Genomic DNA, 12,755 nt, shown 5'->3' on the forward strand with positions numbered 1-12,755 from the left:
AATTATTTACTTTCTCTAAAAAGGAAAAATTCCTCCTTTTAGGGAAGTTATACCAGTATTTCAATGTCTGCTAACCCACGTGTTGAGGCTCTTGGCCAAATAGCTAATCGAAGTACTGCAGTGTTTATCATGAAATGGAAGATTACCTTTTTATGTGCTTTTAAGGTTCTAGGGTGGGGGGAGTATCAACTATAAGTTCTCCCCTCCAGGAATGAAACAGTAGAACTCAAACTTCTGGAATGAGCCCTGTATGTGAAGCTAAAAGAGCTGGGTTTAAATCTCTACTCTGCTATAACTACCTGTAAGATGATGCACAAGTCATTTTCCTTCTCGATCCCCAACCCCTCTTCCCCCCATCTTTCTTCATCTGTAAAATGTGGTTCTTCACAGCCCCAATTCCTTATAGGCTCAGGTACTATTGGATCTCCAGTGCCTGACAGTTCTCCATCTGACTCTTCTTCCCTAAGTATACTACAGGGGCAGGCTGAAATGTTTGTTTAGGCTTAAGCAAGTTGAAAAGATGAATTATAAAAACTGTTTTGAGAGCAGTTAAGTGATAAAGCACTTGGATAAAGCACCAGTCCTTGTCAGGAGTACTTACTAGCTATGTGACAAGTCACTTAACTGACTTAAAAAACCAAAACAAAATGCAAACCTTTTTTTTAAAAAGAGTAAGCTTTCCTGTTTATAATTCTTTATATATGTATATATAGTGCCCTGTCTTAATATTTTTTTTTTAATTTTTAAAACATATGCACACATAATTTTTCAACATTGATCCTTGTGTTCCAAATTTTCCCCTCCTTTCCCTTCCCCTCCTTCCCTAAATGGCAAGTAATCTAATGTATGTTATACATGCTAAATATATGTTAAATCCAATATATGTATTATTTTAATATTTTAGATAATTAAGAATTAATTATATCTAAGTTCCTTTCATACCATTAAAATGTAAAATTTGAAGAAGATACATTTGGTCTGAAAATTCTCTCTCTTATTCTCTTATGTATTATAAGATTTTCTTTTTTAATTGCTAAGTAAATACCTGTCACCACTTTTCTGGGCAGTGAGATTCACAAGTCAAAAACCCACAATCCCATTCTCTCAGAGGAGTCAACCTTTGAGTTCACACCTCTAAAAACTTTCACTATGGACTCTAATTTTTTTCTCTCCAAAAGTCATCTGCTCTTGATCATAGTACTTGGGATGAACTTTCCCTCCCAAAGATGACATTTATTTCATTTAAATGGATATTCTAAACATTTCTGGATTGTAAAAGTATATTTAGGTGGCTTCTGAGATCCTTCTCTCTTTGGAAATAATTAAGTTTTGATCAATTTGTACTTGAATGAAAAGAAATGGATATCTCTGGAGCTTTAGCTGATTCACAAGTAAGAACCAGCAAGGGTCATGTAATAAGAAATGGAACTTGAAGTCAAGGAAAGTTCATTATTCTTAAAGTTTCAAAAAGAAATGTTAAAGGGAATGTGCAAATGCAGAAGTTTCTTTTTCTTTTTCTTTATTTATTTAGGCTTTTATTTTTTAAACATATTCACACATAATTTTTCAACATTGATGCTTGCATATCCTTGTGTTTCAGATTTTCCCTCCTTTCCCCCACCCCTTCCCTTAGATAATAAGCTATCCAATATATGTTATGCATGATAAAATATGTTAAATCCAATATGTGTAAACATATTTATACAATTCTCTTGCTGCTGAAGAGTTTCAATTAGCCACATGCCTGTGCCAGGCAAGTCTGACTATGTCTGTAATCCAATACTATGACCATATGATAGGGAGAATCTAGGACAGGGGTTCTTAACTTTTTTGTATGTAATGGACCCCTTTGGCAGCTTGGCAAAGCTTATGGATATCTTCTCAAAATGTTTGTTTGTTTTTAAATTTGTAATTGAAGGCAATGTTAATTTTCTGCTGGAGTTTAGTGAAAATAAATATTTTTTTCATGTTAATGAATTCCCCTGGAATTTATCCACTGGGGGGATTACTGGATCCCAAACTAAGAAGTTCTGATGTATGTGCTAATTCAGAAAATAAGGGGGGAACCTTAGTTCCCCAGTAAGAGTAGTGCTGGCCACAAGCAACAAATTATCAACATACTTAGAAAAAGGAAACTTAATCATGCAAAAAATGGAATGTCCTGTGTCCAGAAAAATCTCCAGCAACAAGATCACTGCCAGGTCAGTGCCAAGAAGCGATAAAAAGGGCAGTAGGAGGAGGAAGTAGGTGCAAAATGAAACATGACACAACTTAAAAGACAAGAAGGAAAAAGATGAGCATATGTGGGGTCAAACACTGGGGTCTGGTTTGCTGAAGACCCATTCTAACATACACTGCCCAAATTGTGGCTAGAACTTAGATTAGCTTGAGTTACACAGATCAGAACTTTATGTGCTAGGGTTTCTTTTCATACTTTCCCCCTTTATTTTCCTCCTTTAGTTAGAATTTTTTTTTTTAAACTTTTGCTACTTAGATATGAACTTTAAAAAAGAGGTTTTTTCTGTTTTTAAAGTAATTTTTTATTATATTTTGTTTTTAATGTCAATTTTCCCTGTATCCATCTCCCTCCCTCTTCCCCCAAGAATTATTCTATATAAAAAAGTATCCCTCTCCCCCCAAGAATTATTCTATATAAGAAAGTATATCATTTTTAAAGAATATAAAGAAGAGGGAGGAAAATCAGCAAATAAAATCTTTGGTACATAATTACTGTTTGGGGGATATTTATTTATTTATTTTTATTTTATTTTTATTTTTTTATTTAATAGCCTTTTATTTACAGGTTATATGCATGGGTAACTTTACAGCATTAACAATTGCTAAACCTCTTGTTCCAATTTTTCACCTCTTACCCCCCACCCCTCCCTAGATGGCAGGATGACTATAGATGTTAAATAATTAAAATATAAATTAGATACACAATAAGAAATGACAAAAGTTATTTTTTGGCAAAAAGAATCAGACTTTGAAATATTGTCAATTAGTTTAAAAATCAAAAATGCAGGGGACATAAATATAGGGATTGGGAATTAATGTAATGGTTTTAGTCATCCGATTCTTTTCTCTGGGGTGCTGGTTCAGTTCATTACTGCTCCATTGGAAATGATTTGGTTATTTTTTGAGGATGGAAGGGTCCATCAGAACTGGTCATCATATAATAGGTTTGTTGAAGTATATAGATTCCTGGTCCTGCCATTTCACCAGCATTATTCTTTGTCTCTCCAGGCCTTTCGAAATTATCCTGTTGGTCATTTCAAAACATAATATTCCATAAATTCATATACCACAATTTATTCAGCATTCCAACTGATGGACATCCATTCAGTTTCCAGTTTCTACCACAAAAAAGGGCTGCCACAAACATTCGGCACATACAGGTCCCTTTTCCTTTATAATCCTTTGGGATATAATCCCGTAGTAACACTCTGGATCAGGGAACAGTTTGAAACTTTTTGAGCATAGTTCCAAATTACTCTCCAAAATGGTTGGTTTTTCACAACTCCACCAACAATGCATCAATGTCCCAGTTTTCCCATATCCCCTCCAACAATCATCATTATTTTTCCTGCATTTAGCCAATCTGACAGGTGTGTATGGTATCTTAATTTCTTAATTTGCATTTTTGATTAATAATGACTTGGAGCATCTTTTCATATGACAAGAAATAGTTTCAATTTTTCATCTGAGTTGTCTGTTCATATCCTTTGACCATTTTCAATTGAGAATGGCTTGATTTTTATAAATTGATTAATTTCATATATTTTAGAAATGAGGCCTTTATCAGAACCTTTGACTGTAAAAATATTTTCCCAGTTTATTTTCCTTCTTCTTTTCATTAGTTTTGTTTGTACAAAACTTTTCATTTGGTATAATTGAAATTTTCTATTTTGTGATGTAATGATCTCTAGTTCTGCTTGGTCATAAAGTCCTTCCCTTCCACAGGTCTGAGAGGTAAACCATCCTGTTCCTCTAATTTATTAATAATTTCATTCTTTTATGCCTAGGTCAGAACCCATTTTGACCTTATCTTGGGCGTAAAATTAATTGGATCAATGCCTGTTTCTGCCATATTGTTTCCAATTTTTCCCAAATCAAACAGAAGTTCTTATCCCCAAAACTGGGGTCTTTTTGGGTTTTCAAAATAGTTCTATAGTTTTGGATTTTGTCCCTTGAACCAACCTATTCCACTGATCAACTAATCTATTCTTAAATACCAAATGGTTTTGGTAACTGCTGCTCTATAAAAATTTTAGATTGGTAAGCTAAGCCACCTTCATTTGATTTTTTTTTTCATTAATTCCTTGAAATTTTGACCTTTTGTTTTTCCCATAAATTTTGTTGTTATTTTTCTAGGTCATTAAAATAGTTTTTGGGGATCTGTTGGATAGCTAAAAAATAGATTAGTTTAAATATTGTCATCTTTATTATATTTGCTCGCCCTATCCAAGAGCATTTAATATTTTCCAATTTTAGATCAGACTTAATTTTTAAAAGTGGTCTGTAATTTTGCTCATAAAGTTTCTGATTTTCCTTTGGCAGATAGATTCTTTTTTATATTATCAGTATTTAAATGGAATTTTCTTTGAACCTGATTTTGGATTTGTTAGTGAATATAAGAATGTTATGACTTGGGGTTTATTTTTATAACCAAACTTTGCTAAAGTTGTGGATTATTTCTTCTTTTTAGTAGAATCTTGGGGTTTCTAAAAATACCATCATGTCCGGCAAAGAGTAAATTTGCTTTCCTCATTTTTCTATTCCTTTAACTTTTCAGCTCTTATTGCCAAAGTTTAATTCTAATACAATATTAAATAGTAACGGTGATAGGGGCAACCTTGTTTTCCCAGATCTTATTGGGAATTTGAGTTTTCCCATTAATTATGATGCTTACTGATGGTTTTAAATAGATGCTGTGATTATTTTTGGAAGAGTCCATTTATTCTATACCCAAGTGTTTTTAATAGGAATGGATGTTGGTTTTGTCAAATGCTTTTTCTGCATCTATTGAGATGATTATGGTTTTGTTAATTTTTTTAACACCAATTATATTGATAGTTTTCCTTAAATTAACCACCCCTGCATTCCGGTATAAACCATTGATCATAATGTTTATCCTGAGATGATTTTCTGTAGTCTTTTCAATATCTTATTTAAGGCATCAATATTCATTAGGGAGATTGGTCTATAATTTTTTCTGTTTTCAACCTACCTGGTTTAGGTATCGACCATGTCGGTCATGAAGAATTTGGAGGGACCTTATTCCCTATTTTATCAAATAATTTATATGATTGGGGAATTGTTCTTAAAGTTTGAAAATTCCATGTAAATCCATCTGGTCCTGGGTTTTTCAGGGAGGTTTAATTGCCTGTTCTTTTCTTTTTTGTGGGATTTTCACAATTTCTTCCTCCCTGTTAGTCTGGGAAGTCTATATTTTTGAGGGGCATCCATATTTCATTAGGTTACAAAATTGGCATAAAGTTACAAAATAATCCATATTATTTCTAATTTCCCCTTCATTGGTGGAAAGTTTCCCTTTTCATTTTTAAGACTTAATTTCATTTTCCTCCCTCCTTTTCTAATCAGAATAAACATCTATTTTATTGGCTTTTTCATAAACCAACTTTAGTTTTATTAATTAGTTCAATAGTTTTTTTACTTTCAATATTTTTAATTTCTCCTTTTTAATTTTTAAATTTCAAATTTAGTTTTGATTGAGGGTTTTAATTTGGTCTTTTTTAGTTTTTTAGTTGGAACATTAATTTTTCTTTCTCTGTTTTATTTAAGTGCCCTAAGGATAAAAATTCCTTTTAACCACTTTGGCTACATCCCACAAATTTTGTATGATGTCTCATTATTGTCAATCTTAGTAAATTAAATTGTATCTATAATTTGCTGCTTCCCCAAATTTCTTTAAAGAGATTTTACGGTCAATTTTAACTTTTTTTAATGAGTTTTTTGATCATGACTGAAAAGAAAGCATTTATATTTCTGCTTTCTTGCATTTAATTTTGAGGTCTTTATGTCTAAATATATGGTCAATTTTTGAATAGGTTCCATAACTTGAGAAGAAAAATATTCTTTCTATCTCCATTCAATTTTCTCCAAAGATCTAACATACCTAATTTTTTCTTATTCTATTTACCTTTAATTTCTTCTTATTTGTTTTGTAGTTTGATTTGTCTAATTAAAATGCAAGGTTGAGACTCCCTTATTTACAGTTTTGTTGTCATTTTTCTTGCAACTCTTTAACTTCTCCTTTTAGGGAAGTTGGATGCCATACCATGGTGCATTGTTTAATATTGATATCCCTTGTTTATTGCCTTTAGCAGGATGGTTACCTTCTTTCCTTTTTAATAATTTTTGCTTTTGTTAATCTGAGATAAGGATGGCTACCCTCCTTTCACTTACCTGAAGCATAAGATTTTGCCCAGCCTTTACCTTTACCTATATGTTTCCTGTTTAAAGGTTTTTGAAACAAATTTGTAGGGTTCTGACTTTTGATCCGTCTGCTATCTGCCTCCTCTTTATGGGGGGAGTTCATCCCATTCCATTCGGGATTTCCGCCATCCAAAACCCCCAGATTATGTTTTTACTTTTTTTTCCCCAACCCCTTTCCCTTTTTAACTTTTGTCCCACTTGTATCACGATGATTACCCTTTTTATAATCCCTCCCTCCCCCCCTTTGAATCTTTTCCTGTTTGGGGGATATTTAAATGGTCATGGGGAACAGAGAACATGTCTGAAATAAAATGAATACATTAAAAAATAATCTGAAACTATATGCAGTGTTCCACAGCTGGGGAGCTCTCATTCTTTAAGGGAAGGGAGGAGATATTTTCCCAAATCTCTACTTTGGAGCCATACTTATACTTTGTAATTTTGCAGTATTCACTTTGTTTTGTGGTTGGTTCTTTCCATGTACATTTTTGTAGTCATGTATATTGTTTTCTTGGCTCTTCTTCCTTAAGTTTATAATCCTTTGAATCCCAAACCATTTATAATTATTCCCCCATTTCATGTATCCCATTTCAGTTAGCCATTCCCCAAGGAGATCTAGTTTATTTCATTTTTGCTAGATGTTTTTCTTCAAAAATTTATTTGATGGGGAAAGGGTCCCTGGGACAAGTCAATTTTGGAAAAATGAGGGGAAAAAATATATAAGTGTTTTCCCAGTTCCTGCATGGGGATTCTATGAGATGACATATGTTTCTCTCTTTCTGTTTCCATTGGGCCTGTGTGCATGTTGATTCCAGCCAAACTCTTTTTCCCCCCCTTTATTATCTTAGAGATTTGTTCTGATTGGTCCTAAGACAGAACTAAGAGGAATGGATAGAAACTGGCAAAGAACAGATTTTAGTTATTTAGAAGGAAACACTTCCTAACAATCTATCCGGGAGTGGGATGGACTCTCTGAGGAGGTAATACGTTCCCTGATATTGGAGATCTTTTCATTGAAGATGAACACTCATTTGTGAGCATAGGATTTAGAACTGAAAGGTTCCTAAGAAATCCTATAATCTAATCACCTCTTTTTATAGATAAGGAACTCTAGGTCTTGTCCCAGAGTTGCTCAGGAAGTATGTAATTGGAAAGGAGGCCCTTTAACTTGAAATAAGTGTACTTTCCATTCCGGTTTTCTAGTCTAAAGTACCAAGCAAATTATTATAACATGTAATACAGCATGCTTAATATGCACATGGCCATTATTCACTTCTAATTTTTCAGGATTAGTTGTCGAATGCCAGCAAGAACGGTCACAGATGCAAAATAAAGATATAGCTTTGCGTGTCTTAAGAGCTAAACTCTACCAGCAGACTGTTGAAAGAGAACAAAGCAAAAGACAGAGTGTTCGAAAATTGCAGGTAAGATATAGGTAATGAACTTTTTCCTACTGCATAAAAATTTTAAACATTTAAGTCTTTTATTGCATGTAATACTTTTTTCATATTGAATGTTGTCATGCTCTGATAACAAGAAATTGCCTATTTGTAAATACTATAACTATATGCTATGTTATATAAATATTGTTATATATCATTTATCATATTATATCCCTAAGAGCTAGCCTTTCTATTTGGGCAGCTAAGTGATTTGGTGAATAGAACATCAGGCCTGAAGTCAAGAGAACCTGAATTCAGACCTCAGACACTTACCAGCTGTATAACACTAGGAAAATCACTTAACTCTGTTTGCCTCAGTTTCCTCACCTGTAAAATGAACTACAGAAGGGAAAACCACTTCAGGGACGTCTTTGCCAAGAAAACCCCAAATAGGGTCACACTGATATATTGATCATGACTGAAATGACTGAAAAGAACAAATCCCTCCTAGGAATTGCCCAGGATTGAAAGGTCTGCTTTCATCCAAAGGAGATAAAATGTGCTTCTTTGCTAAGTGCTTTTTATCCAGACTATTTTGCCTTTCTCTGACCTGAGTTATTCTTTAGCTGTCCAGAACTGTTCCTGTATTTCTGCTAGTTTGTTTCTTAGGCAGGTCTACAACTTGATGATGGCTCTTATCACAGTAGTAGAAGCAAGCTGGCTACTTTTTCAAACTGATTTTTCCCTCCTTATTTTTTTTTTTTTTTAAGCTTTTTATTTTCAAAACATACACATAATTTTCAACATTCACCCTTGCAAAACCTTGTGTTCCAAATTTTTTCCCCCTTCCTTTTACCCCCAACCCATTCCCCTAGATGGCAAGTAATCCAATATATGTTAAACATGTATGATTCTTCTATACATATTTATGATGAAGTTTTTATTGCCAGAGGATAATGTTTTACTGACACAACTCAAAAGATTTTTCAGAGATGTAAAGGGATTGATGATTAGCAGAGGGGAGTACCCCTGCTGATGAAATCATAGATTATATGAATTATTTAAACAGAAGTTTCTGCACAAATAATTTTAATTCTTTTTAAAAAGGAAGTTGTTAACCAATCCCTGTTTTTGTCACATAGGGAAAAAAAGGTCAAGTTTGTAGAGATAGGTTTTAATTCCAATTCTCCTATAATCTTGATATGTGTGACCTTGTTAATGACTTACCCTCATTAAGCCTCAGTTTCCTCATGTAAAAGTAATAGGTTGAATTAAGTGATTTCTAAGGTCCATTCAAGATTTAAGATTTGGGGTTTCAATATACCTTTTTTGAGAGCAATTTAAGTGCTTTGGAAAAGAAAATCAATTATAAGGATTAGACAAATTGTACATATGAATTAAGACATTGATTAGTGCTTGTTATGATACAGGTGGGAACAAGAGCCCAGTCAGAAAGAATTCGGACATATAACTTCACCCAGGACAGAGTCACTGACCATAGAATCTCTTACGAAGCTCGAGATATAAAGGTATTTCCTCTGAATCTGCTTTATTTACTCATTTCCGGTTATAATAATTTCACATGGCTGTATTCTAAATGTTAACAAATTATCTGATCATAAAAAAGGGAAAAGGTTCCACGTGTACAAAAATGTTTGTAGCAGCCCTTTTTGTTGTGGCAAGAAACTGGAAACTGAGTGGATGCCCATCACAGTTGAAGAATGGCTGAATAAGTTATGGTATATGAATGTTATGGAATATTATTGTTTTATAAGAAATGATCAGGAGGATGATTTCAGAGGCCTGGAGAGATTTAATATGAACTGATTGATGCTAAATGGATTGAGTAGAACCAAGAGAATATTATACACAGTAACAAGATTATACAATGATCAATTCTGACAAACGTGGCTCTTTTTTACAATGAACTGATTCAGACCAGTTCCAAGGATCTTGTGATGAAGAGAGCCATCTGCACCCAGAGAGAGGACTGTGGGAACTGAGTGTGGATTACAGCATAGCATTTTCACTTTTTGTTGTTTGCTCACATTTTGTTTTCTCATTTTTTTTCCCTTTTTGATCTGATTTTTCTTGTATAGCAAGATAATTGTGGAAATATAGAATTGGAAAAAAAATTATCTGGAATCAATATGCCAATTTGTATTTACAGTCCCTCAAATTTGTAAATACTTTCAATTACCTCACAATTAGGACTTACTTTCTTTGAGAGATATCAAGAGTCAAAGTCAAAGCTTACATACTTTTTTTTTTTTTTTTTTTTACTCTGAGACTGGGTTTCTATCTCACCCAAGTTGGAAAAACAGTGGCCACTCATGCGATTAGTTAGGAAGTTTTATCCTACCCCATTTTTCTGCCCTGGACTGGTTCACTCTTCCTTAGGCTGCTTGATGAGCCTCTGTTCTTTGTGGGTTCTGGGTATGTGATATTAGTGCTGGATACCTGATCTCAAATGATTCACCACACTCAGCCTCTGACTGACTCAGACTCAGCAGCAGTGGTAATTACAGGGGTACACCACCGTATCTGGCTCAGTGCTTCATTTTAAAGTTATCAGCCCTCTTGTTTAAAAAAACCTGTTTGTTGACTTATATAAAGTTGATATGTCTCCAGGCTCTCTTTGTTTTACTGCTTTACCAATACTAAAACTTAACACTGTGAACCTTTCCTCAGGGTCTAACAATATGGTGAGAACTCAAGGCTAAAGAGATCTCCAGAAAGCATCACAAATACTCAAATAAAAATTATCATGCAGATAGTTTTGTCTGCTGAATTGACTAGTAAAGACTCCTGTTCAGACTGTATTAAAAAGAGGAGATGGATAGGCTAACAAGGATATAATCTTTCCTTTAAACAATTTATAACCATGCTCTATTTTTATAAGTACTCTTTTTATTTCTCGGCTGTATCTGCTTTTAGAAAAAATGATTTGTAATTAATGTATCTTCTGCAACTACTCAAGATATTTGTGTGTGTATGCATGCACACACATGTAACATGCATATTACATACATACATACATATGTTGTGTGTATGTCATTTCAAAGTTTCCATTCTGAAAATGACATGTGTGAATATGTATATGTGGGTGTGTGAGATAGAGAAATCAGTGTAAATGTGACACACTCATCTCCATTTCCTTCTGATGGTGTAGGTCACTCAAGTGAATAAACTGTAGTTTACTTGTCCGTATGCTTCCCATGATTGTATAGTTGGGCATTAACCAGTAAGGACATGTAACATGTTTGCACAAACCTATAATTCATATAAGGTCATCATTTGAATAGGGAATGCTCTTAGAATCAAAGACTTGGCCTCTGTCTTCCTATTCCTTCTTAAATTCAGTAGAGAAGGTTTATAAACTATTTTTGAAATCTTTTAATTCAAACAAACCACACAAATCCAAACTAACTGCAAATTCAGTTTATAAGGAATTAAGTAGCTATTATATGCAATAGATTGTGAATTCAGAGTGGTGTTGAATCAAATGAAATAATGCGAGTAAAAAAGTATTAGAAACTATAAGATTTTATTATTATATGTTTAGGTATCTGAATTTAGATGATAAGACATTGTGCTCTTGGAATATTAATATACACTGGAAAAAGTTCAAAAGTAAGCATAAAAATGGGTGTATGATTGAAGGGAAATTGAAAAATATCTGGGTCTAATCCCCTTGGAATAGAGATACAATGGAAATGAATCCTAAGAAATATGAAAAAGAAAAGATGTTTTTGGCAGAAGTGAATGTAAGGGTTTAAGTCTATTCAGAGGCAGAATCACAGAATGTTTAAAAGTTGGATAGATGCCTAGAGCACATTCATTTTCCAGATAAGAAACCTGAGATTCAGAGAAGTTAAATTATTTATCCAAAATTAACAGAGGTAATTGGGAGAAGAAAAATCCCCAAAATCCCAAAGGCCACTATCTCTCACCTTTGATTCAACAGCAATGATCTTCAACTATGCAAGTCACATTTTATTTTAGTCACTTACTGAAGGGTCTGGCATCTTGGTATATGATACCATTTGCTGATAAATTAACCAACACCAGAAAAAACTGACTGATAAACTAGACAATTTATAATTTTTTAAAGACTACTTAAATTTCAGATTTTTTTAAAGCACTTTTGAACTAATGTTCCTTCTGTAATTTTACAAAGCTGTAGTCACCTTTATTCATAGTTTCTTCTTGATTTTATGTGACAAAACAAATGAAAAAATCATTTTGTCACTTGACTCTTCTCTTTAATTTTTACCTTTTTCTAGTTCACCAACTTTTCATAAGTAACTCTATTTTTCAGAATAATTAATACTTATTTCTTTTATCAGGAATTTTTATGTGGTGGGAGACCTCTGGATATGCTGATCCAAAGGCTGCTAGTGTCAGCAAATGAAGAAGCCCTTGTTGAAATTTTGGATAATCACTTTAAATCTTTTGAAGAAAGGAAGTAAAATAAACCTTGTTAGAAAAAAACAAAGAAACTTGGGTTGGTTTGTTCAGTTCAATTATTTGGTTTGTTTTTTGGGTTTTTTTTTCTCAACTGCTCATGACTCCATTTGAAGTTTTCTTAGATTAGATTTTAGTTAGAATGCTTTGCCACTTCCTTTTTTACTTCAGACAAACTAGATTAAGTGACTTGTCCAGGGTCTCATACCTATTGCCCCAGCCCACATTTAAACTCAGTAAGAGTTGTCTTTAAGACTCTAGAACTGGTACTCTATCCACTATGTCACTTAGCACTTAGTAGGTTCCTCTAGCCAAATCCAAGAGAAATATTCAGAGAAAATGATGCTAAAAAGTCATTTTATTTCTAAGTCATTTTTGTTTTCTTTTTGGATCCAGTTACACTTTGAAACCATTTCTTGTATTTGACATTCAAATTATTTAAAAGTT

General features: G+C 33.3%; 1 protein-coding gene across 5 annotated transcripts in view; it reads left to right on the forward strand.

The window, feature by feature from the left end:
• Positions 1 to 12,367, forward strand: part of MTRF1 (mitochondrial translation release factor 1) — a 52,305-nt gene extending 39,938 nt beyond the window's left edge. For 3 of the 5 annotated variants that reach the window (XM_031958447.1, XM_031958445.1, XM_012546297.3), the window contains 3 exons: positions 7,747 to 7,883; positions 9,272 to 9,370; positions 12,191 to 12,362. In XM_031958447.1, the coding sequence (XP_031814307.1) occupies positions 7,747 to 7,883; positions 9,272 to 9,370; positions 12,191 to 12,313 (359 nt within the window). In that variant the 3' untranslated portion in view covers positions 12,314 to 12,362. Of the gene's footprint in view, positions 1 to 7,746; positions 7,884 to 9,271; positions 9,371 to 12,190 lie in introns of all 5 variants that reach the window. The other 2 variants (XM_031958444.1, XM_031958446.1) reach the window with 2 other exon arrangements.
• The last annotated feature ends 388 nt before the right edge of the window (positions 12,368 to 12,755 follow it).

This window comes from Sarcophilus harrisii, chromosome 3 (genome assembly GCF_902635505.1).
Source record: "Sarcophilus harrisii chromosome 3, mSarHar1.11, whole genome shotgun sequence".
NCBI lineage: Eukaryota > Metazoa > Chordata > Mammalia > Dasyuromorphia > Dasyuridae > Sarcophilus > Sarcophilus harrisii.